This window comes from Mytilus trossulus, chromosome 1 (assembly GCF_036588685.1).
Source record: "Mytilus trossulus isolate FHL-02 chromosome 1, PNRI_Mtr1.1.1.hap1, whole genome shotgun sequence".
Lineage (NCBI taxonomy): Eukaryota > Metazoa > Mollusca > Bivalvia > Mytilida > Mytilidae > Mytilus > Mytilus trossulus.
Window position 1 is genome coordinate 97672992 of NC_086373.1, and position 24137 is coordinate 97697128.

Here is a 24137-nt window from a genome sequence, read left to right on the forward strand (position 1 = left end):
GTACAACATTTGGGCTACGACAAGATATATGACTGGGATATATATATCAACAGTCATCTGTGAAGTAGATATTCCAGAACAATCAACCAAATTATGATGGCATCAATAATTGTATAGGAGATTGTAAGCAGCTAAGTAGAACTGCAAACTATATCTGCTTATCACATGTGAATACATTCAAATAGAATGTAATACAAAACACTGTTTTATTTTACAGGTATATGATGACAAGTATCACTGGTGTCCTGTTGTTGGAACTCTTAATCTGTTTTTATCAGAAGAAGATATGGAAGTTGAAAAGGTAAGTAAGATTAAGCTTTCAATTAGAAGACTTCACAGTGTATATGGATATCTCTAGGTAGATGTAAGGATGATATATTTACCTAGATCACTGGCATCAAAGTTAAAGATGTTAGTTTAACTGGTGGAGTTTAATTTCATTTCCCTGACAGATTTATGGTAATGTGTTGCAAAAAACAATCAAACCTCTTTAAAAACGTCACCAATGGGACAAGAGAAAGCTATCCTTGCCAAAGAGTCGACAGTTGAACTGTGTCCAAAATCTTTAGGAATCACTACAGTAGGACTAAAAGAGAGTGACACCAGGATTTTGACTTAAAAGAGGTAACCTCAAATGCAAGTTTTACTGTACAAAATACAATTGATTAAGGTTTACCTTCTAGAATCTTTGTAATTATTTTCTGTATTTCAGGTAGAAGAGACTCCTTTCCAGTTCTCCACAGGTCTTACTAATATTATACATTACTGTTTAGATGTAATTATTTTCTGTATTTCAGGTAGAAGAGACTCCTTTCCAGTTCTCCACAGGTCTTACTAATATTATACATTACTGTTTAGATGTAATTATTTTCTGTATTTCAAGTAGAAGAGACTCCTTTCCAGTTCTCCACAGGTCTTACTAATATTATACATTACTGTTTAGATGTAATTATTTTCTGTATTTCAGGTAGAAGAGACTCCTTTCCAGTTCTCCACAGGTCTTACTAATATTATACATTACTGTTTAGATGTAATTATTTTCTGTATTTCAGGTAGAAGAGACTCCTTTCCAATTCTCCACAGGTCTTACTAATATTATACATTACTGTTTAGATGTAATTATTTTCTGTATTTCAGGTAGAAGAGACTCCTTTCCAATTCTCCACAGGTCTAACTAATATTATACATACCTGTTTAGATGAGACGTGTGGAATGCGTTTCCTGTTTGCTGGTTTGGAGGTGTTTAAGTCAAGTCTGACTGAGAAAAAATATCCCAATTCTGCCACTTTACATCTTCTAATGGACCAAATATTAATGGTATGCTATTAATATTATAAGGGATCTCCATGTCCTGAAAAAAAAAACAGAAATAAAAAACTAAAGAAAATAGACAGTCAACCTTATGGACTGTCTCAATCATGCTGTTAGGTGTGAATTGTTTAAAATTTAGTTTTCTTTCATGTACACCCCAAAAAAATACAAAGTGAAAATAAACAGGTTATACGTACTATTTCGGTTTGTCTGGTTTAATAGACAAGAGTATAATTAAAACTCATTTTATCATTGGCACATAAATGTGATATATAGTTGTTATGGAATTTTACTCCCTGTAAGTAAATGTTGGTAAAAACTATCTATTAAGGGGGATAAAAAGCTTGTCACATCATATATAGACACTTGCCTATTTTTGAAAAGTATGTTGACATAAAATCCCATCTATATATGAACATAAAGGAGATTTGGTATGATTGCTAATGAGACAATTATTCAAAAAAGACCAAATGATGTGGATGTAAGCAATTATGATCACCCTATGACTTTCAATAACGAGCAAAACCTACACCAAACTCATGACAAAATGTTTAACAAGTTAATTCAGAAAACCAACTGATTTACATTATTAAAAAAACAGCAACCATTAACATTGCCTGAATTACAGGCTCCTGATCTCCTTTAATTTATATTGAAAACAAGTTTTGGAAATTAATGAATACTGGAGCATTTTAAGCCAACAATACTGTTATGCAACATACACAACTCCTTTTAGTTTTAGGTTTGTAAAAAATATGCACCTGTGCAGGATAAGAGAGTACATGAATTTGACCTAAATATTTGATTATTGCAGGGAGAGAAAACCATTGATTTAGTAGGTCAGCGGACATACTGTGCTCTTATGAAGGTTCTACAGTTACATCCACCTACCTCACAAGTTGCTATCAACATGTATAATGAATCGTTGGTGAACAGCAAAAATAATGAATACGTGGAAGGGCAAGACTGGACTTTTATAAAAAATGTTATAAGGTATTGATTACTGTGATATTAGATATTTGCATTTTGAGTTTTTTTCTTGTAAAGACAACCCACTTTCAATGTTAATTTGGGTCAATCTGTTCCATTTAGGTTTCATAGATCTTTTTCCTTCGGGATAACCAACACCAACTGAAATAGATTTGGCTGGTTTTTAGTTTGCATGAAGTTTGACAAAATAGTACTTTGACCTGCTGACAAAAAAATAAAGAAATTTGAACCAATTTATATGAATAATTTCACTGCATATGTATCTAAATTTGATCATTCAGAAAGTTTTAAATTTCTGTTTTAGTATGTGATTAAAGCATTCAACTGATTGTAAAAGAGTTAACTCCCTTGTTTGTTACATACCCCCTCAATAACACTTGAGAAAAGACATCCAACATTTATTGAGGTTTAATATCTTTACAGTGATACAGTCCATGGTGATGTTCGTAGAAGTAATGGTATACACCTGTTAAGGTACCTGGTAGCTGTTTTAGAGCAGAACTACTCATTTGTAATACAGAAGTATGTACTATATTGATGATTTGGTGATAAAAGTAGGAAGAAAGTGATAACCTTAATCTTGACAGAATATTGTAAAAAACCTTGTATTATTTATTAGCTGTAATAGAAGCCTGCAACATTGTTCTTAAGCAGGTCATGCGCTGAAAAGGGATATTAAAAATTACAAAATATCTTTTAAACAAAGAAGCTAAATCAAGAATTGCAGGATAACTGAACAGCAAAATACAAAAACAATTCAAACATTTAGACAACTATACGGTTTTATACATATATAATTTAGATCACTTGACAGGAAATGAATATGTAATTACAGGTATAAAGACAGTCCAGGAAGTGTACAGAAGTTGAGATCCTCCATGTTAGGTCAGCTCTTGTGGTCATCACTAAATCAGATATTCTTTAACAGTAGATGTAGAGATCTTTTGGTATTTGTGGAAGAAGTTATCACATCTCAAATCTCACCAGACGATAAGGTTTGTAAAAAACTTTTGGTGTTAGCAGTTTTATTAACTTGATTAAAATCATTACCTAAATATTTTATCATTTTCTTAACCAGCATTTATATAAGTAGAACAAAGATGATATCAGCACACATGCTTCATTTATTTATATTATATAAGTTATCTTCTTTATATCAGTAGATATGGATATTTGAATACCCTGAAGTATCCAAGCAAAAAGCCTAAGGGTGTACAGGGTACTAAATGGACACATTCTCAATTTATTTATATATTACAAGATTGGTCGTTTATATAAATATACAGTGTTAATTTCCATTGTTTAACGCAAGCGTACATTTTAGGTAATGAAAACTACGGTTCCTTATTTGTGCATTGTGATTAAAAATTCGTGTATCATTATTTTCATTTGTTTACAACTCTGTCTTGTATTGTTCTGGTCGTACTATTGCAACTTTTAAATTTTATGATTGTATCATGTGTTTCCATCAGTTTACCATAGAACTATTTCATGGTTAGGTTTGAAATTAATGGTAAATCCTAGTTTTTAGTGCTTTCCGTTTTAATTTATTGACATAACTGCACGACTTGATTCTCAATTGATAGTGATAAGATAATCGTTGCAAAGAATCCTGTTAATCTTTTGTGAAAGACGGTTTTAATTTTGCAGTGTTGCGAGAGTTTATGTTCTATTTTGAAGGCAATTGTAGTGACCTACAATACAAGTACCGTTCCATTGATTTTAGTTATATGTGTTGTGTTCCTGTCTCTGACCTAGGTTTTCTGTATTTGGCATGTGCAGTGCATCATGACATAAGACATTGTTAGGTGTACCATGATGAACTTTCGTGCATGACTGCTGTGTATATTTTTGACATGGAACTATTGACCAGAATATGACTGTTTGACTCTTGACCTACATGTATGCACGTTAGGTGTGTCATCGGGATACAGTGTGTATATTACCTTGACCTCAAAATATAATTTTCAATTGACCTTGCTTCTGAATATGTGGCATGTAGATGTATTTTCATAAGATGGTAAGTCTAGTGGCAATAGAAACTTCATCTGAGCTTGACCTTTGGCCTCAATGTACAACTTGTATATTTTGTTTGAATTAAATGAGGAATTGTCTGATTGGCACTCATACCACATCTTATTATATCTATTTTAGATATAAAGATATATATTTTTTAGTTTTGTGTAGCACGATTATATAATAAAGAAGATGTGGTATGATTGCCAATGAAACAACTATCCACAAAAGACCAAAATGACACAGGCATTAACAACTACAGGTCACCGTGCGGCCTTCAACAATGAGCAAAGCCCATACCGCATAGTCAGCTATAAAAGGCCCCGATAAGACAATGTAGAACAATTCAAACGAGAAAACTAACGGCCTTTTTTATGTAAAAAAATGAACGAAAAACAAATATGTAACACATAAACAAACGACAACCACTGAATTACATTACTAGTATACACTTTGTTTAGGGGCCTCTGGTCGAGGGATTTTCACGCTTTGTTGAAGACCCATTTGTGGCCTTCGACTGCTTTCTGCTCTTTTGTCATGTTACTGTCTGTTTTACACATTCCACATTTTCATTCTCAATTTTTAAGAATGTTGGGTTCAAATGAAAACTAAATCCTTTAATTTCCGTGAAAAATTTGAGTGGGTCGCATTGGGGTCTAAGAGTGACGCAGGATTGCTGACTTTTTGTAAGCGTTACACGTGAAAGTCTAATTATTGTGCCGTGAAAACGGGAATTGAAGTCTAGCAGGACACGGGAATTTACAAAGATGAGAATTGCTTACGTACATAGTGTGAGTTGGATACGGGAATCTGACAAAACAGTTAGCGGGATCCGGGATCAGAACCCCCAACGAGACCCCCATTAGAGAGAACATTTACTGCTTTAGTAGCATCATGTGCTGCCAGCTGTGATAGATAATGCAAAATGTTTTAATCATTTTACCTTGGATTTCATTTCATTTCATGGACATGCAGACATGTAAAAATTCACACAGAAGGTATACGCATATCAATAAACTGAACTCAATGCAAAGAACCTTTAAAGTACACTTCGACAGAGAGTTCAATCTAGTGAAACACTTTCAAATTTTTATGCTGGTCACATGTAACTTGAAATATCGTTGTCTGTTACCAACTGCACCGAGATACTGAAAAAATATGTAAATTAATTTTAGAAGTAGAATTTAATGGAAGTAAATAAGCTGTTTACTTAAATAAATGTAAAATATGTCAATGGGCCACAGATGCCCCTGCTTGTGAAAAAACATCAGTTAACTTCCACATATAGATGCAGGATTCACATTATTTTGACCGATTTGTGACCATAAGCATTATGTATAAGTTTCAAAATATTTGGTTAAGGCAAACTGAAGTTGAAGAACGGTAACAACAGATTTAACATTTTTCCTATCTTAATTAAGGCTCTGTGTTTACATTTGTATCATTGGTACTCTATGTTTTTATAGGGACACGATTTCTCATAAACGGTCAAAGTGACGCTACCAAATTTAAAATTTTATTTTGTGTTGTGTGGTAATAAGCATTGTCCCAGGTTAGGGGGATGGTGGGGATCCTGCCTTATTCGGTATGTATGTGCCTGTTTTGATGCCTGCCTACAAGGGGGATTATATTTCTTGGTCTATGGGTTTGTCTGTCCTTTATCAGTTCAAAATCATCAATTAAAAACTTTGCAAACATATTCATTCTGAAGTGAACTGTTCAATATGTATGCCAAATTAGTTTTTTTTCCCCCATATTTCATGGTTCACTAAACATTGGTATATATTTGATAATGCAAGTCAGGCTTGATATTATCTATGTTTGATTACTTTCTTTTTTTCAGTCTGACTTACTGAAGTTGTTATTGAGTATATTTAGTATGGCAATGAATCTGTGTTACCTTGTTGAAAACAACATGTCACAACAGAATGTCGGTACAGCTATATTTGGTAAAACAGTTTCCATATTTCTACATGAAGTTACAAAAGTTATAAGTAAGTATTTTGTGTTAAAGGATATTTTACCTAACAGCTTATATAATCTAACACATAATTTGAAGTCTAGATCAAGCATTTAGTTATTACATTTGGTATATCAAGGAGCCAACAAGATTTTATTGCTTTATAAACATTTGCTGTTACAGACATACACGGCTTACCTGTAATTTTAACTTTTCAATGCAAAGAAGGGTATGATAAATTCCAATGATGAAAACATTGGAAAAAATAAGTAGATTGTGTTGCATCCAGTCAATGTCTAAAAATATCTTCACACTTAACAGTAGAGAGTTTTGTGACACAAGGTTTTGGTGATCATGGTTCCTTAAGATTAGGGCTATTCCAGGAAAAAATGTATGGGGGGATGGAAGGCAGTTTTTGTCAGCACCCGTCACCCAGACAATTGTAATTGAGAATTATAGTGCATTATAGTGTGAAAAGTTGCTCTGATACCAATCACCCATGTATTATTAATACAATGTGCCTTCCACCCAACCCCCTCCCCTACATTTTTTTCTGGAATAGCCCTTACATAAATTAATGGGGTGAAAAAGCTTTCATACCTGAAAAATATGACCTCTTTTCTTGTCATGTAAAAGGTTTGAAAGTCACAATTTGGGAACTTTATCTGAAAACCTCTTTGAATAATTATTTAGTTAAGTTTGTAGTTGTTTTAATACTATAGATTGTTAATTTTCAGATAACAGCTTAGATGAATGTTTGTTGAAGGAAGTACTGATGACTTTACAACCCTCCTGGTTTTGTCTTGGTGTTTGTACTTATTTATTGGCAGAGTATGACGATTATCTTCTTGTAGAAGGACTACCCAAAGATAGAATATCACTTAAAGATATAGTAAGTACTCTTCTTGGTGTATGTAATGACTTCTTGTAGAAGGACTACCCAAAGATAGAATATCACTTAAAGATATAGTAAGTACTCTTCTCTGTGTATGTAATGACTTCTTGTAGAAGGACTACCCAAGGATAGAATATCACTTAAAGATATAGTAAGTACTCTTCTCAGTGTATGTAATGACTTCTTGTAGAAGGACTACCCAAGGATAGAATATCACTTAAAGATATAGTAAGTACTCTTCTCAGTGTATGTAATGAATTCTTGTAGAAGGACTACCCAAAGATAGAATATCACTTAAAGATATAGTAAGTACTCTTCTCGGTGTATGTAATGACTTCTTGTAGAAGGACTACCCAAAGATAGAATATCACTTAAAGATATAGTAAGTACTCTTCTCTGTGTATGTAATGACTTCTTGTAGAAGACTACCCAAGATAGGATATCACTTAAAGATATAGTAAGTACTCTTCTCAGTGTATGTAATGGATTCTTGTAGAAGGACTACCCAAAGATAGAATATCACTTAAAGATATAGTAAGTACTCTTCTCTGTGTATGTAATGACTTCTTGTAGAAGGACTACCCAAAGATAGAATATCACTTAAAGATATAGTAAGTACTCTTCTCTGTGTATGTAATGAATTCTTGTAGAAGGACTACCCAAAGATAGAATATCACTTAAAGATATAGTAAGTACTCTTCTCAGTGTATGTAATGAATTCTTGTAGAAGGACTACCCAAAGATAGAATATCACTTAAAGATATAGTAAGTACTCTTCTCTGTGTATGTAATGACTTCTTGTAGAAGGACTACCCAAAGATAGAATATCACTTAAAGATATAGTAAGTACTCTTCTCTGTGTATGTAATGAATTCTTGTAGAAGGACTACCCAAAGATAGAATATCACTTAAAGATATAGTAAGTACTCTTCTCAGTGTATGTAATGAATTCTTGTAGAAGGACTACCCAAAGATAGAATATCACTTAAAGATATAGTAAGTACTCTTCTCTGTGTATGTAATGACTTCTTGTAGAAGGACTACCCAAAGATAGAATATCACTTAAAGATATAGTAAGTACTCTTCTCTGTGTATGTAATGACTTCTTGTAGAAGGACTACCCAAAGATAGAATATCACTTAAAGATATAGTAAGTACTCTTCTCAGTGTATGTAATGACTTCTTGTAGAAGGACTACCCAAAGATAGAATATCACATAAAGATATAGTAAGTACTCTTCTCAGTGTATGTAATGAATTCTTGTAGAAGGACTACCCAAAGATAGAATATCACTTAAAGATATAGTAAGTACTCTTCTCGGTGTATGTAATGACTTCTTGTAGAAGGACTACCCAAAGATAGAATATCACTTAAAGGTATAGTAAGTACTCTTCTCAGTGTATGTAATGACTTCTTGTAGAAGGACTTCCCAAAGATAGAATATCACTTAAAGATATAGTAAGTACTCTTCTCTGTGTATGTAATGAATTCTTGTAGAAGGACTACCCAAAGATAGAATATCACTTAAAGATATAGTAAGTACTCTTCTCTGTGTATGTAATGAATTCTTGTAGAAGGACTACCCAAAGATAGAATATCACTTAAAGATATAGTAAGTACTCTTCTCAGTGTATGTAATGAATTCTTGTAGAAGGACTACCCAAAGATAGAATATCACTTAAAGATATAGTAAGTACTCTTCTCTGTGTATGTAATGACTTCTTGTAGAAGGACTACCCAAAGATAGAATATCACTTAAAGATATAGTAAGTACTCTTCTCTGTGTATGTAATGAATTCTTGTAGAAGGACTACCCAAAGATAGAATATCACTTAAAGATATAGTAAGTACTCTTCTCAGTGTATGTAATGACTTCTTGTAGAAGGACTACCCAAAGATAGAATATCACTTAAAGATATAGTAAGTACTCTTCTCTGTGTATGTAATGAATTCTTGTAGAAGGACTACCCAAAGATAGAATATCACTTAAAGATATAGTAAGTACTCTTCTCTGTGTATGTAATGACTTCTTGTAGAAGGACTACCCAAAGATAGAATATCACTTAAAGATATAGTAAGTACTCTTCTCAGTGTATGTAATGAATTCTTGTAGAAGGACTACCCAAAGATAGAATATCACATAAAGATATAGTAAGTACTCTTCTCAGTGTATGTAATGACTTCTTGTAGAAGGACTACCCAAAGATAGAATATCACATAAAGATATAGTAAGTACTCTTCTCAGTGTATGTAATGACTTCTTGTAGAAGGACTACCCAAAGATAGAATATCACTTAAAGATATAGTAAGTACTCTTCTCTGTGTATGTAATGACTTCTTGTAGAAGGACTACCCAAAGATAGAATATCACTTAAAGATATAGTAAGTACTCTTCTCGGTGTATGTAATGACTTCTTGTAGAAGGACTACCCAAAGATAGAATATCACTTAAAGATATAGTAAGTACTCTTCTCAGTGTATGTAATGACTTCTTGTAGAAGGACTACCCAAAGATAGAATATCACATAAAGATATAGTAAGTACTCTTCTCAGTGTATGTAATGACTTCTTGTAGAAGGACTACCCAAAGATAGAATATCACTTAAAGATATAGTAAGTACTCTTCTCGGTGTATGTAATGACTTCTTGTAGAAGGACTACCCAAAGATAGAATATCACATAAAGATATAGTAAGTACTCTTCTCTGTGTATGTAATGACTTCTTGTAGAAGGACTACCCAAAGATAGGATATCACTTAAAGATATGGTAAGTTCTCATCTCTGTGTATGTAATGACTTCTTGTAGAAGGACTGCCCAAAGATAGAATATCACTTAAAGATATAGTAAGTACTCTTCTCAATGTATGTAAGGACTTCTTGTAGAAGGACTACCCAAAGATAGAATATCACTTAAAGGTATAGTAAGTACTTATATTCAATTATATTTTGTCAGAGTTCTTTTTAAAGAACTACTATATGATTACCTTTTGATAGAGTTCTTGCTACCATAGCTAGGTTATCTGTTAGTAATTCTATTGTTATATATTGTTGGATATTTCCCCATTTAATTTTAGTTAATTGTTAATTTTCTATCATAAATATAAGTTCACTGTTCAACTCCATCCATAGTTTCCAAGTAAGAGGAGTTTTATTTTGCAGAATGTTCATTCAAGACTGAATGTGTGCATGTGGTCAAGATATTGATTTTCTTGGATTACTTTAGAATTTACAAAAAGTTTCTTTCTAGTTAAAACTTTTAATTTTGCTGTATGTATGCTAAATATTTCATACATTTTTCATTTTATTAAATAAGTACTTAAAAGAAATGCAATTTATCAGGGTTTTCCATATTTAAGTGAATTTTAACAGAATTAAAAGATGTTGAAATTTTTATAACTACATAAATAATGCATTTTATCTGCTCAACTCATTATGTTTCCGAGCTAAATTATTTGAGTGAAGAATATAAACATTTAAGTGTGCATATTTTTCTTACAGATTGTGAAACTAAAAACAAAATATTGATTGTCATAGATTTAAATTACATTTGCTATGCCTTGAAAGTTCTTAATGCTAAACTTTATTTTGCAGGTATCAAAATATTTTTATTTATTGCCACATATAAATTCTCAACCTGTAATCAGAAGTCCACACAAGAAAAGGTAGGTTTATAACATATCATGGTGAGATTGTTGGGGTGGCCACCTTGATTGTGGGATGTGATGGGTTCAATTTCTGGCTTGGTCAAATAAAAGACTGTGTTTGCGGATTCAGTATTAAAAAAAAGAAAATCAGAAAGTCTGATCAAAATGATGTTTTCCTGCATACTGCTTTTTATCATATCAATGTTGTTCCAACACTAGACAATTTTACTCATACATGTCATATATCATTAACTTGTGTTTTTTGTTTTAGAACAATGTTGAGGTAATATTCCCTGGCTTTCCATAAAACAATTTATGTCAAGTTATTCTTGTTGCATACATTTACTTATGATCTTGAAGAAGATGTTTTCAGATTGAATCAGATAAATAAAAACATCAATAAAACATTTTATAAAGGCCTATCACTTCGCCATCTTTGACAAATCTATGCCTAAAGCATTGTGTGAACATAACTAAATAGGAATAAACTGATCTGGAAAACCTTTTCTAAATGTAAATGATTTATATTGTGTTCTTTAAACATTTTTATACAATTGAATTTATTATGCTTGTAGAATTACTACATCTCGACCTTCTACACCTCAGTCTCCATCAATGTCACAGAGAATGTCACTACTGTCAACTCCACAAAAAGTAGTTCCATTATCACCAGCATCATCAACAAGTAATACACCTGAAAGGAGAACAAATAGACTCATGAAGAATATAAATAAAAAGAATTTCAAAGGTACCAATATATATGTTATATGTAAATCAGATATGATTAAAGATTTCTTTCCTTATGAAAAGGCAATTTACCAAAGATTTTCAGATATCTGTTATTATAATCAGTCTACTGAATCCTTCAGATCATATCAATGCAGTGTCATATAAAATTTTGTTTCTCCTTTGACCTTTGATATTTGTCTCAAGATATAAAGATAACTAACTGGCAGCATTTTGAACTATATGTATAAAGCTTCATGTTTCAGAAAAGCAGAAGGTTACTTATGTTAAAAAAGTTTATATGATAACTTGTAGTAAAATCTTAATTTTGATTTCTAAGACTTTCAACCTTAAATCAATCCTGGATAGTAAAGCAGGTAAGACATTTCAGCATGTACACTCTTGTTTATTATGGCCCTGCCTTTAGGCGGGTCGCCCTATAGTGATCCATCTGTCTGTCCGTAACACTACTTTGTGTCCGCTCCATATCTAGAGAACCATTATGATTTCATACTTTATACTTTACATGTTTATTAACCACCACCAGAGGGCGTGTCATGATGTATGTACAACTTCCTAGGTCAAAGGTCAAGGTAAATAAACTGGTTTCAGTTGACAACCCTGTGTCCTGTGGTGAAGATCCTGTCCGCTCTATATCTTGAGAACCATTATGATTTCAAAGTTTATACTTGACACCCATTTTAACCAACACCAGAGGGTGTGTCATGATGTATGTACAACTTCCTAGGTCAAAGGTCAAGGTCAAAAACTTTGGTTTCAGTTGACAACCCTGTGTCCTGTGGTGAAGATCGTGTTCGCTCCATATCTAGATAACCATTATGATTTTATACTTAATACTTAACATGTTTATTAACCAACACCAGAGGGTGTGTCATGATGTATGTACAACTTCCTAGGTCAAAGGTCAAGGTCAAAAACTTTGGTTTCAGTTGACAACCCCATGTCCTGTGGTGAAGATCCTGTCCGCTCCATATCTAGATAACCGTTATGATTTCAAAGTTTATACTTGACATCCATTTTAACCACCACCAGAGGGAGTGTCATGATGTATGTACAACTTCCTAGGTCAAAGGTCAAGTAAAAAAAACCTTTGGTTTCAGTTGACAACCCCGTGTCCTGTGGTGAAGATCGTGTCCGCTCTATATCTTGAGAACCGTTATGATTTCAAATATTATACTTGACATCCATTTTAACCAACACCAGAGGGTGTGTCATGATGTATTTACAACTTCCTAGGTCAAAGCTCTGTCTGTTTGTTGGTCTGTCCATGGCTAACAAATTTGATCCACGCTATATTTTGAGAGGACTATGGCAAGCCAAAGTGGACAAAAAGAGCTATTTTCTAATATTAGAAAATCATTTTCTAATATTAAAAAAGAAAAAGTCTATTTATTAATATTAGAAAATGATTTTCTAATATTAGAAAATGATTTCTTAATATTAGAAAATGCTTTTTTAATATTAAAAAATCATTTCTTAATATTAGAAAATCCTTTTTTAATATTAGAAAATCATTTTCTAATATTAGAAAATCATTTTCTAATATTAGAAAATCATTTTCTAATATTAGGAAATCCTTTTTTAATATTAGAAATTCATTTTCTAATATTAGAAAATCAAAAGTAATTTCTTATATTATAAATTCATTTTCTTATATTAATAAATGATTTTTTAATATTAGAAATTCATTTTTTAATATTAGAAATTCATTTTTTAATATTAGAAAATCATTTTCCAATATTAGAAAATCATTTTTTAATATTAGAAATTCATTTTCTAATATTAGAAAATCAAAAGTAATTTCTTATATTAGAAATTCATTTTCTAATATTAATAAATCATTTTCTAATATTAAAAAATCATTTTCTAATATTAGAAATAATCATTTTCTAATATTAGAAAATCATTTTTTAATATTAGAAAATGATTTTCTAATATTAAAAAATAAGGTACTTTTTAATATTAGAAAATGATTTTCTAATATTAAAAAATGGTTTTCTAATATTAAAAAATGATTTTCTAATATTAAAAAATGATTTTCTAATATTAAAAAAGGATTTTCTAATATTAAAAAAGGATTTTCTAATATTAAGAAATGATTTTTTAATATTAAAAAATCATTTTCTTATATTAAAAAGTACCTTATTTTTTAACATTAGAAAATGATTTTCTAATATTAAAAAATGATTTTCTAATATTAGAAAATGATTTTCTAATATTAAAAAATGATTTTCTAATATTAGAAAATGATTTTCTAATATTAGAAAATGATTTTTTAATATTAGAAAATCATTTCTTAATATTAGAAAATCATTTTTTAATATTAGAAAATAGCTCTTTTTGTCCACTTTGGCTTGCCATAGAGGACAGCTGTTATTATTCCATACTTTATACCTGACAAACAATAACATGAGACTATGTAATAACTTCAAATAATGCTTCATATCAGATTATCCATACAACTTATTTATCCCACGTTATTGACAGCGGGGCCCACAGAGATGGCTTCCATCTCAATGGCATCTAGTTCTCTTATAGTTCAAAGATATTTTTCTCAGTATGTCTGTTTGCATCATATGAATTGTTAATCATGTAATTTCAGGAGAAACTCCATTACATGCTGCCTGTATAAAGAATGATGTACTCAAGTTGAAACAGCTGTTGAAAATTCCAGGTAAATATTTCTTAATGAGAATTATCAAGTGTATATCTAAAACTTCATATACAATGGCTGTACATATTTAGATAAGTGAACAAAGTTTGAAGTGATCATTATGAATCAATCATTTCATGTGTTGTGTGATGAAATCCCTTGCCCTTGATTTAACTAGGGATTGACTTGAATGCCTGTTTTTATAAAAGCACAAGAAATTCAAATTCAAAATACAGATTATAAATTAAAAACCAATTCTTCAGAGAACAATTGAAGGTCTTTCCACCTCGATAATTAAAATGAAATTTAGAAAAAGATGTTAGAAAGGGTCACTCCTTGTTGATGTAATTTGGTACCTCAACTGATATAGAAAAATAAGATTGATAGGTATATGCAGACGACTTAATTGTTTTATAATGAACAAATTTTTTTTAAAGCAAAGGTCAAAATCTAGAACGTCAATTTGAACTTTGACCTTGACCTCAATTTCAAGGTCATATATCAGTGATCTCAAATCAAAAGACCCCAGGTCAATCACTTGTATGGTTGTAGAGAAATATCGATTTCAAATACAAAAGGGGAGGAAACTCCTAAAAGGGTTGACCCAAACACTTCGACTTAAATGGGTTGAAGTTGCCCCTTGTTGTAAACAGTAATTTGGCAAACACATCGTATCATTAACTGTTACAGTTTCTTTTGAATAACGATAACAAGCAAAATTCAAAATTTATATCTTGAGGTCATGGGTCAGTGAACTCAAATTAGAAGGTCCAAGGTCAATCACTTGTATGGTTGTAGAGAAATACCGATTTCAAATACAAAAGGGGAGAAAACTCCTAAAAAGGTTGACCAAAACACTTCGACGTAAATGGGTTGAAGTTTCCCCTTGTTGTAAACAGTAATTTGGCAAACACATCGTATCATTAACTGTTACAGTTTCTTTTGAATAATGATAAGCAAAATTCAAAGTTTATATCATGACCTTGACCTTTGACCTTGACCTCAATTTCAAGGTCATGGTTCAGTGAACTCAAATGAAAAGGTCCAAGGTCAATCACTTGTATGGTTGTAGAGAAATAATGATTTCAAATACATAAGGGGAGAAAGCTCCTATAAGGGTTAACCAAAACACTTCGACTGAATAATTTGAAGTTGCGCCTTATTGTAAACAGTGATTTTGCAAACATCATATCATTAACTGTCAGAGTCTCTTTTGAATAACGATAACTAGCAAAATTCGAAATTTATATCATGACCTTGACCTTTGACCTTGACCTCAATTTCCTTTATATGGACCAAGGACTTCATATCAAAAGACTGTAGGCCTCTACAACTTATACCGTATGAATTAACCCAACATTTCGTTTATTATAAATTTTCAAAGGGAAATAACTCCCATCAGATGTCTTTTGATCACCTCAGTCAAAATAAAACAAATCATTCTTAAGAGTAGACGAACAATTTGGTGAAAACAGTTTGTAATAATCTTTTACAGTTTTAGAGATATAGCAATAACAAGAAAAAGGGGACGCGGGGAGATAACTCCTATAAGAATAAGTGTTCGGTCACACAGGGTGAGTTTTGAAACCTCCATCACTGAACAACATCATTGGCCAAACATCCATTCGGTATGTTGTAAAACAAAAAAGCATCTCAGACGGCAGAAGAAAAAAAAAAAAAAAAAAATCAGAAGAAAAACATTAGGTCTTTCCACGAAAAGTGGAAAGACCTAATAAATGCTTTATTAAAGGTAAACCCCTTGGTTGAAATCTGACACTATTTCAGAGATTGATTAAAATGATTCATATGGGGCAATATGCGCAATAGTTTCTCCATAGACGGTAACATTTTCTTCTGTTGCTCAGCCCATATCGTAAACTTGTATATGTATGATGGCTTGTTTCGAAGCTGGGACATTTTTGTCGAGCCTTTGACTTTAGTCGAAAAAGCGAGACTAAGCGATCCTACTTTCCGTCAGCGTCGGCGGAGTCGTCGGCGGCGTCCACAAATATTCACTCTGTGGTTAAAGTTTTTGAAATTTTAATAACTTTCTTTAACTATACTGGATTTCTACCAAACTTGGACAGAAGCTTGTTTATGATCATAAGATAGTATCCAGAAGTAAATTTTGTAAAAATAAAATTCCATTTTTTCCGTATTTTACTTATAAATGGACTTAGTTTTTTCTGCGGGGAAACATTACATTCACTCTGTGGTTAAAGTTTTTAGAATTTTAATAACTTTCTTAAACTATCCTTGGTTTGAACCAAATTTTGACAGAAGCTTGTTTATGATCATAAGATAGTATCCAGAAGTAAATTTTGTAAAAAAATAAATCCATTTTTTCTGTATTTTACTTTTAAATGGACTTAGTTTTTCTGCGGGGAAACATTACATTCACTCTGTGGTTAAAGTTTTTAAAATTTTAATAACTTTCTTAAACTATCCTGGGTTTGTACCAAACTTGGACAGAAGCTTATTTATGACCATAAGATAGTATCCAGAAGTAAATATTGTAAAAAGATAACTCCATTTTTTCTGTATTTTACTTTTAAATGGACTTAGACTTTCTTCCAGTTAACATTACATACAGTCGGCAGTTTAAGTTTTCAAAACATTAATTAGATTCATTAACTATCCTAGATTTTTACCAAACTTGGACAGAAGCTTCTTACAATCAAAAGATAGTATCAAGAGGATTTTTTTTATCGATTTTTTTCCTCATTTTTTGTTGAGCCTGCGATTTACAGCAAAAGTAGGCGAGACACTGGGTTCCGCGGAACCCTTACAAATTTTTACATATGTGGTTAAATTTTTGGGGTACAAAGTGTGATTCATTTTTCCGTAAATTAGCAAACCCTGATAATCCTTTTGCGATGCGGCTCCTCATGGTCAAAAATCCCATTTTTAACACAATAAGTGGTTTGAAAATTTAATTATTTGAACACATTTAATAGTTCCATAGTTTTACACATTTATTCTGTGTTCCCCTACTTTCTAAATTAACACAAATGGTTCAGCTCAGTCATTTGTTTAATATAGAAATGTGTCAAATATCACGACACAGAGATTTTTCGTTTACACGTGACCTTTGAGTTCCTCATTTCAATGGGCATTAGGGATATAATTTTTCCCATATGTTAGTTGAAAACATATATGCCTTTGGCAGGGTAAACCATTTATCTTCAGTCAGTACTTGACACATTTATCACATGTTAAAATGAATGTACTTTGTCATATTTGCATTGACCTAAAAGGGAGTAAAACACCCTGTCATACTTGATATAGAATGATGAATGTACACAGTGAATGCTGATTTACTAAAGCAATCAAGATACTTCAGAATATAGTTATGAAATTTGGATTATTTAATGACTTTTTAATTAGGCTTGAAAGTCTCCTTTCACATCTGTCTACATAGAAAAAAAATCATTTTTCATTATTTGTTTTTTTTCAGTTTGGGATGAATTAAAAAAAACAATTACAACTTTATTCTTTTAGGTGTAGATGTAAATGTTCAGGACAATGCAGGATGGACACCTATGCATGAAGCCTGTAATCATGGTAGAGTTCAGTGTGTTGAAGAATTATTACATTTTGTACCAGCTAAAACAGTAGATCATTACTTTAGTACAGGTAATTGTTTTACTAAAAAATATTGTTACAGGAAACAACAAACATTATTCCACTGTTTATTCATATAGATAGTTTAATCAATATTTGATTGGTTGAGGCCACATGTCATTGAACAAAACTTCATATTCCCCTCTGAGTATCATATTCCCCTCTGAACATTATATTCCCCTCTGAACATTATATTCCCCTCTGAACATCATATTCCCCCCTCTGAACATCATATTCCCCCTTCTGAACATCATATTCCCCCCTCTGAACATCATATTCCTCTCTGGGCATCATATTCCCCTCTGAACATCACATTCCCCTCTGAAGATCAGGACCTTGTCGTATGACGTTACCTACGGTTATATGATACCGTTTTGAAGGTGTTTGTTTTTAATTAATGTAAGTAAAGTCATTACCATGTTTAAACTAGTTAAAGCTTTTAAAATAAGACTAATAATTTAATTTTGATCGGTACTGTTCATCAATGTTTATGTCGTGTTTAGTTATTTTTATAGAACTTGTGACAAGCGGATAAGAAAACAAATGTATGTAAATTAATAGCATTTATTCAGATAATAGGCATAAAACGTAGGTAGTGGAATAAAACATTCATTTCCCTTGGCATCGAGAGTTATGAAGATTTGTTCACCCTGGAAAATCAAGATGGCTTCACTATTTTAAGATTTTTAATGATTAATTTGTTCCATGCTGACATTTTTATTTTTTACAGGTGGTCCCAGGTGTAAGAAGGCTGACTTGCTCATTGGGAATGATGAAGGGATTACACCATTACATGATGCTGTGCTAAATAGCAGGAAAGACATTTGTCAGTTACTGCTACAGCATGCAGGCAAGTAGTTGTTTTATTTTTGTTGATGTCAGAAATGTTTGAGGAAATCCTACATATCTGAGGAGTTATTTAACAGAAAAATCTGTATGCCTTATGTTATTCTTTTTATGATTTAACCTTAAAAAATAAAGTTCCACAATGGGTTTTTTGAACATTTACACTGATGATAGCAAATATCACAGGGATGTAATGTAACACTTTTGGGATCTTTTGAATGCCTACTTTCTGTTTGCTGGTTTGTTTAATTTTTCAAAATTTTGAATGAAAACAAATGTTTTTGTCACACTTTTCTCAGGTATTTTTTTTTCTTGATTTTAGCAATATTACAGTGAACCTTTCACGTTGATCCTGTTGTTTTGCACGGATATTTAAATTTCTTGTTTTATTTTATTGCGAAATAAGCAAATACATCATCACAAAGATTAACTAGAATTTAATTTATTCAGATCAAGATGGGGAAAGTTGATACCCGGGAAAACTATGATTTTGGTTTCTTCAGGAAATCTTGGGGACACTTCATACATGTGGTTATTTGAGAAATTTAATATTTCCCATAAGATGTTAAAGTGAGTTTCTAAACTTGTTGTTGATTAAGCTATGCATTGTACAATGTATTAATTCTATATTCATTGAAACATTTAGGTGGTGTTCTCTTAAAACAGAAAACTGTGATTGGATATACACCTATTGAGATGTCTGAAGATGATGATATGAGAGATTTATTAATGTCTTACTCAGATGATCATTCTGCCGTTACTAGTTCACAAGGTAGGTAGAAAAATTGCTGGATTTCCATTACTTGTTTGTTATTAGTTCCATGTCAACGTATATGATAAGATGGAAATAAATATTTAATTTTACACATTTACCAGTGTTCTTACAAAGACAGGTACAAAAGGTTTGGAATTAAAAGAATTGATTAATTTGATATCATATATCAAGTTTATATGGTAAGGAGAAGAATCCCAGGATTTTATGAAAACTGTCATTTGTTAATCAGTACCTGTAATCTGTAAGCGTTAACAGTCACAATTTTTTTTATGAGAAAAGCCTGAATTTACACTTATAAGTCACTACTTCACTAGGTACATGGAAATAGCCCCATTTTTTACTTGATTTTCAAAAGTTATAAAAGCTACAAGGAGAAAGGTACGACTAGTAACAAAACTAAAAAATGTATGTAAATGTTAGATAACAATAATTGATTAATATTTTGATAATCTGAACTACCAAAATAGTGCCATTTTTTTGCAAACTTGGTATTATTCCAGGTCCAGTATAAAAAAAAGTATAAAATATCTCAAAAAACAATGATTGTAATTATTAAAAACTTATTGTTATTTTTTTTCTTTTTCAGAAAGTAGCCAGGGACAAATACCCGGAAATCATCTTTATGACCAAGTCTTAGGTCAAGGACAAAAGGTCAGATGTTGTTCTGTTGAAGACTGTGTGAAGTATGTGTCACTTGTGTCGTTCCTCATCACTTCCTATATAAATGCTACAAAGACAACAACCATGTCTTTATACAATGACAAGGAAAATCACACTGGCAGTGCTGTAGATGAAAAAGAGAAACTGATTTACTCTGATGTCAAAATATTACGTAATATGAAGAAATATTTGATGAAGTTTGAGTACCATGTTAGAAAGATATGTGACACTAACACAACAGACAGACTAGACATGCAGTTAGCTTTGTTGATGTGTATACAAAGTAATGGCATGGATGTCAGCTAAAGTCTTAACATTATTTTATGTTTACCAATACAGTATTGAGAGGAGCAAAAACAGTTATTTTATTACTGACATAGTTTATTTCAATTTTTTCAAGGAATGTTATGTAATATTTTAAAGTGTAAACGACAAGCAAATATTTCTTATTAATGACTGTATAGGTTCTTGAGTCATATATTGAATTTGAAAGTTGTATTGCTGGTTAGTGAAAAGTCAAAGAAAGTTGTTTTGACCTATTCCAACAGTGTAAATAAATCCTTTATATTGCAACAGATATGCAGTGCTCTTTATGGGTGGCTTTTGAAATATGGCATAGACTTTTGATAACCCAGAACACAAAGTTAAGGATATAATGGGTTTGACTTATTATTCAGACATTTGGCTACCACTTTGTTGTCACTGTGTTAGCGCCTTCATTCTTTTGCCAAATCATATTTGTATGAAGGTATCCACTCATCTAAAAATCTGGTTGAGTATGATAGTCCATAAATCTGAAAAAGGAGCATTTATTTTTAGAGAAAGGAAAATGTAAAAATTTTCAATAATAATTTCTTTATTTTTACATTTGTTTGTTAATTAGTGTTTGAATACATAAATACTCATTTATCCAATATTTTAAAAGAGTCTGCCATTGAGATTTTATTGATAAAGTGTATGATTTTTTCCAACAAGAATGTGATAGGGGTTTGTGTGTGTGTTTGGCAAACATTTCCTTTTGAAATGAAGCAGAAGAGACAAATTGAAATTCTTCAGGATAAAATAAATAATGTAATAATTTTGTAGGAAAGAATAATAGTTATGTATAGTGCATGAATTAAATTGATTTTTATATGTTGATCAAACTACTCAATCATTGATTACCAAGGGCTTATTATTATGATATTATGTATCTGTGGTTTTAGTTGATAGATATGATTTCTTATTATACCTTGGTATCATCTTGTGCCATTCATCCTCATTTGTTTACAAGTTAAGAAAATATGTGTTGTTGTTAGCTCACCTGGCCTAAAAGGCCATGTGAGCTTTTCTCATCACTTGGCGTCCGTCGTCGTCGTCATCGTCTGTCGTCGTTAACAATTTTTCAAACATCTTCTCCTCTGAAACTGCTGAATGGATTTGGATGAAACTTAAAAGGATTGTTCCTTAGAGTATCCTGCACAAAGTGTGCGCTTTGATTTTTGATCGGTCAAAAAACATGGCCGCCGTTACTTAAAATAGAACATAGGGGTCAAATGCAGTTTTTGGCTTATATCTCAAAAATGAAAGCATTTAGAGCAAATCTGACATGGGGTAAAAATGTTCATTAGCTCAAGATCTATCAGCCCTGAAATTTTCAGATGAATCAAACAAACCATTGTTGGGTTGCTGCCACTTAATTGGTAATTTTAAGGAAATTTTGCAGTTTTTGGTCATTATCTTGAATATTATTACAGATAATGATAAACTGTAAACAGCAAAAATGATCAGCAAAGTAAGATCTACAAATAAGTTAATATGACCAAAATTGTCAATTGACCCCTTAAGGGGTTATTGTCCTTTAATGACAATTTTTCACAATTTGTTCATCATATTTGCTAACTTTAAAAAATCTTCTCCTCTGAAACTACTGAATGGATTTGGATGAAACTTAGCATGATTGTTCCTTAGATTATCCTGCACAAAGTGTGTGCTTCGATTTTTGATCCGTCAAAAAACATGGCCCCCGTTACTTAAAATAGAACATAGTGGTCAAATGCAGTTTTTGGCTTATATCTCAAAAACCAAAGCATTTAGAGCAAATCTGACAAGGGGTAAAAATGTTCATTAGGTCAAGATCTACAAGCCCTGAAATTTTCAGATGAATCAAACAAACCATTGTTGGGTTGCTGCCACTTAATTGGTAATTTCAAGGAAATTTTGCAGTTTTTGGTCATTATCTTGAATATTATTATAGATACAGATAAACTGTAAACAGCAAAAATGATCAGCAAAGTAAGATCTACAAATAAGTTATATGACCAAAATTGTCAACTGACCCCTTAAGGGGTAATTTTCCTTTAATGACAATTTTTCACTATTTGTTCATCATATTTGCTAACTTTGAAAAATCTTCTCCTCTGAAACTACTTAATGGATTTGGATGAAACTTTTTTTTTTTTTTTTTTTTTTTTTTTTTTATTCAACAATATATTGCTTGCTGTTAACAATTGACTCCACTAGTCCAGCCTCCTAGTGAAGAGTACCTGCATTTTAATATCATTTCTCTCTGTGTAACAATGATAAAGTACAATTTATCTAGACTATAGTGTATATAATTCATTTTCAACCGTAAAATAAATAATTATATATGAAATTCTAATTTATCAATATGTATATCTAGTTTGTTTAGAAGTAAAAAGTTTCCGGAAATAATTCACACTTGCCGTTATCGGTTTCCTATTATTGAATTGATATCTCTTCTTGGTTTGGAAATACCAGTTTTAATAATGATTTATGATTAATATAAGCAATTCACAGGTATGTATAAACAAATATTACAATATATGTGTATCGATTCTGATAAAAATAGAATGTAATTAATTTTTTTCCCATTTTTTTAACGATAAAAAAAAGTGGAGTGCAATACCGTTATCTCCACGCTTATCGGTGAAAGGTGAAATTATTTCTCGAAATCAGTTCCTGATCTGGACATTTTAAATTATTTATCTTTTTCTTTCTTATTTTTTGCTAGATTATACATTTGCAAACATCAAAATTATTACAACAATTTGACAACTTTATCAAGTAGACATTTATTCTTAGTATGTTTACTAGTTGCCTGCATTTTGTAGCTGTACATGAATTCTGTTTTAAATACAGTATATACATCTAAAGATTTTGTTTTCTGTTCAGACATATAGTTTGCCTTGTATATACAAAACATTATAATTGTAATCAAATAATTAATTTCATAGTATTGTTCATCATTTATTTTATAACCCCAAACTAAATTTTTTAATGTTAGAATATTATTATTAATATTCAGTTTTTCTAAGAGTGTTTTTACTTTTCTCCAGAAATTATCAAGATAGTGACATGTTAGAAACATGTGATCATAATCCTCTGTGGTGTTGCAATAATGACAATTTGAAATATCGCATATCTTCCACTTTTTCAATAAAACTTTACAAGGTAAAATAAAGTGTAGCAATTTCCAACGGAACACTTTGTATTTATTATCTTTTAAAAAATAATGAACAAACTTTAACATATTACATGAAAGACTCTTAATGTATACAAGGTTAAGCTTTGTCTTCCATTTATAAAAACCAACAGGTATTTCAATTTCATTCTCAATTAATATATTATAAATTTTTCTGGTATCTACATTTTCTAATTTTTCTTTTTTATTGCAATTATCAATAATATGTATTGCATAGGGCGTTTTTACTTTAGTTTTCTTTGAGTTTTCCTGTTTTAAAATCTTTAACCATTCTCTTGGAATAGCTTTCTTTAATTGGTAAAATTCTGACATCCAGTTACTTTTTATTTTAAGCTTTTGTAAAATAAAATTTTCTTCTATATTACCATTTTCATCAATGATGTCATTAATAAAGATAAAATTACTATTTATCCAGTTTTGGAATAAAAGGCATTTATTTTTTATCTTTAAGAAACGATTTCCCCAAATAACTTCTTGACGTTTAGATCTAAAGTTTTTTGGCTGTTGTACTTTTTTATTATTTATCCATGCT

At 31.2% G+C, this 24137-nt stretch overlaps 1 protein-coding gene across 2 annotated transcripts in view; it reads left to right on the plus strand.

The window, feature by feature from the left end:
- LOC134692409 (SMC5-SMC6 complex localization factor protein 1-like) overlaps positions 1-22544 on the plus strand; it is a 36684-nt gene extending 14140 nt beyond the window's left edge. Inside the window, exons 7-21 of one of the 2 annotated variants that reach the window (XM_063552869.1) lie at positions 218-301; positions 713-743; positions 1169-1317; positions 2126-2304; positions 2725-2823; positions 3137-3296; positions 6161-6311; positions 7015-7169; positions 10764-10834; positions 11392-11564; positions 14166-14237; positions 17718-17852; positions 18571-18690; positions 19333-19458; positions 20048-22544. In XM_063552869.1, coding sequence (XP_063408939.1) covers positions 218-301; positions 713-743; positions 1169-1317; positions 2126-2304; positions 2725-2823; positions 3137-3296; positions 6161-6311; positions 7015-7169; positions 10764-10834; positions 11392-11564; positions 14166-14237; positions 17718-17852; positions 18571-18690; positions 19333-19458; positions 20048-20427 — 2085 coding nt within the window. In that variant the 3' untranslated portion in view covers positions 20428-22544. Of the gene's footprint in view, positions 1-217; positions 302-712; positions 744-797; positions 829-1168; positions 1318-2125; positions 2305-2724; positions 2824-3136; positions 3297-6160; positions 6312-7014; positions 7170-10763; positions 10835-11391; positions 11565-14165; positions 14238-17717; positions 17853-18570; positions 18691-19332; positions 19459-20047 lie in introns of both variants that reach the window. The other variant, XM_063552861.1, reaches the window with a different exon arrangement.
- The last annotated feature ends 1593 nt before the right edge of the window (positions 22545-24137 follow it).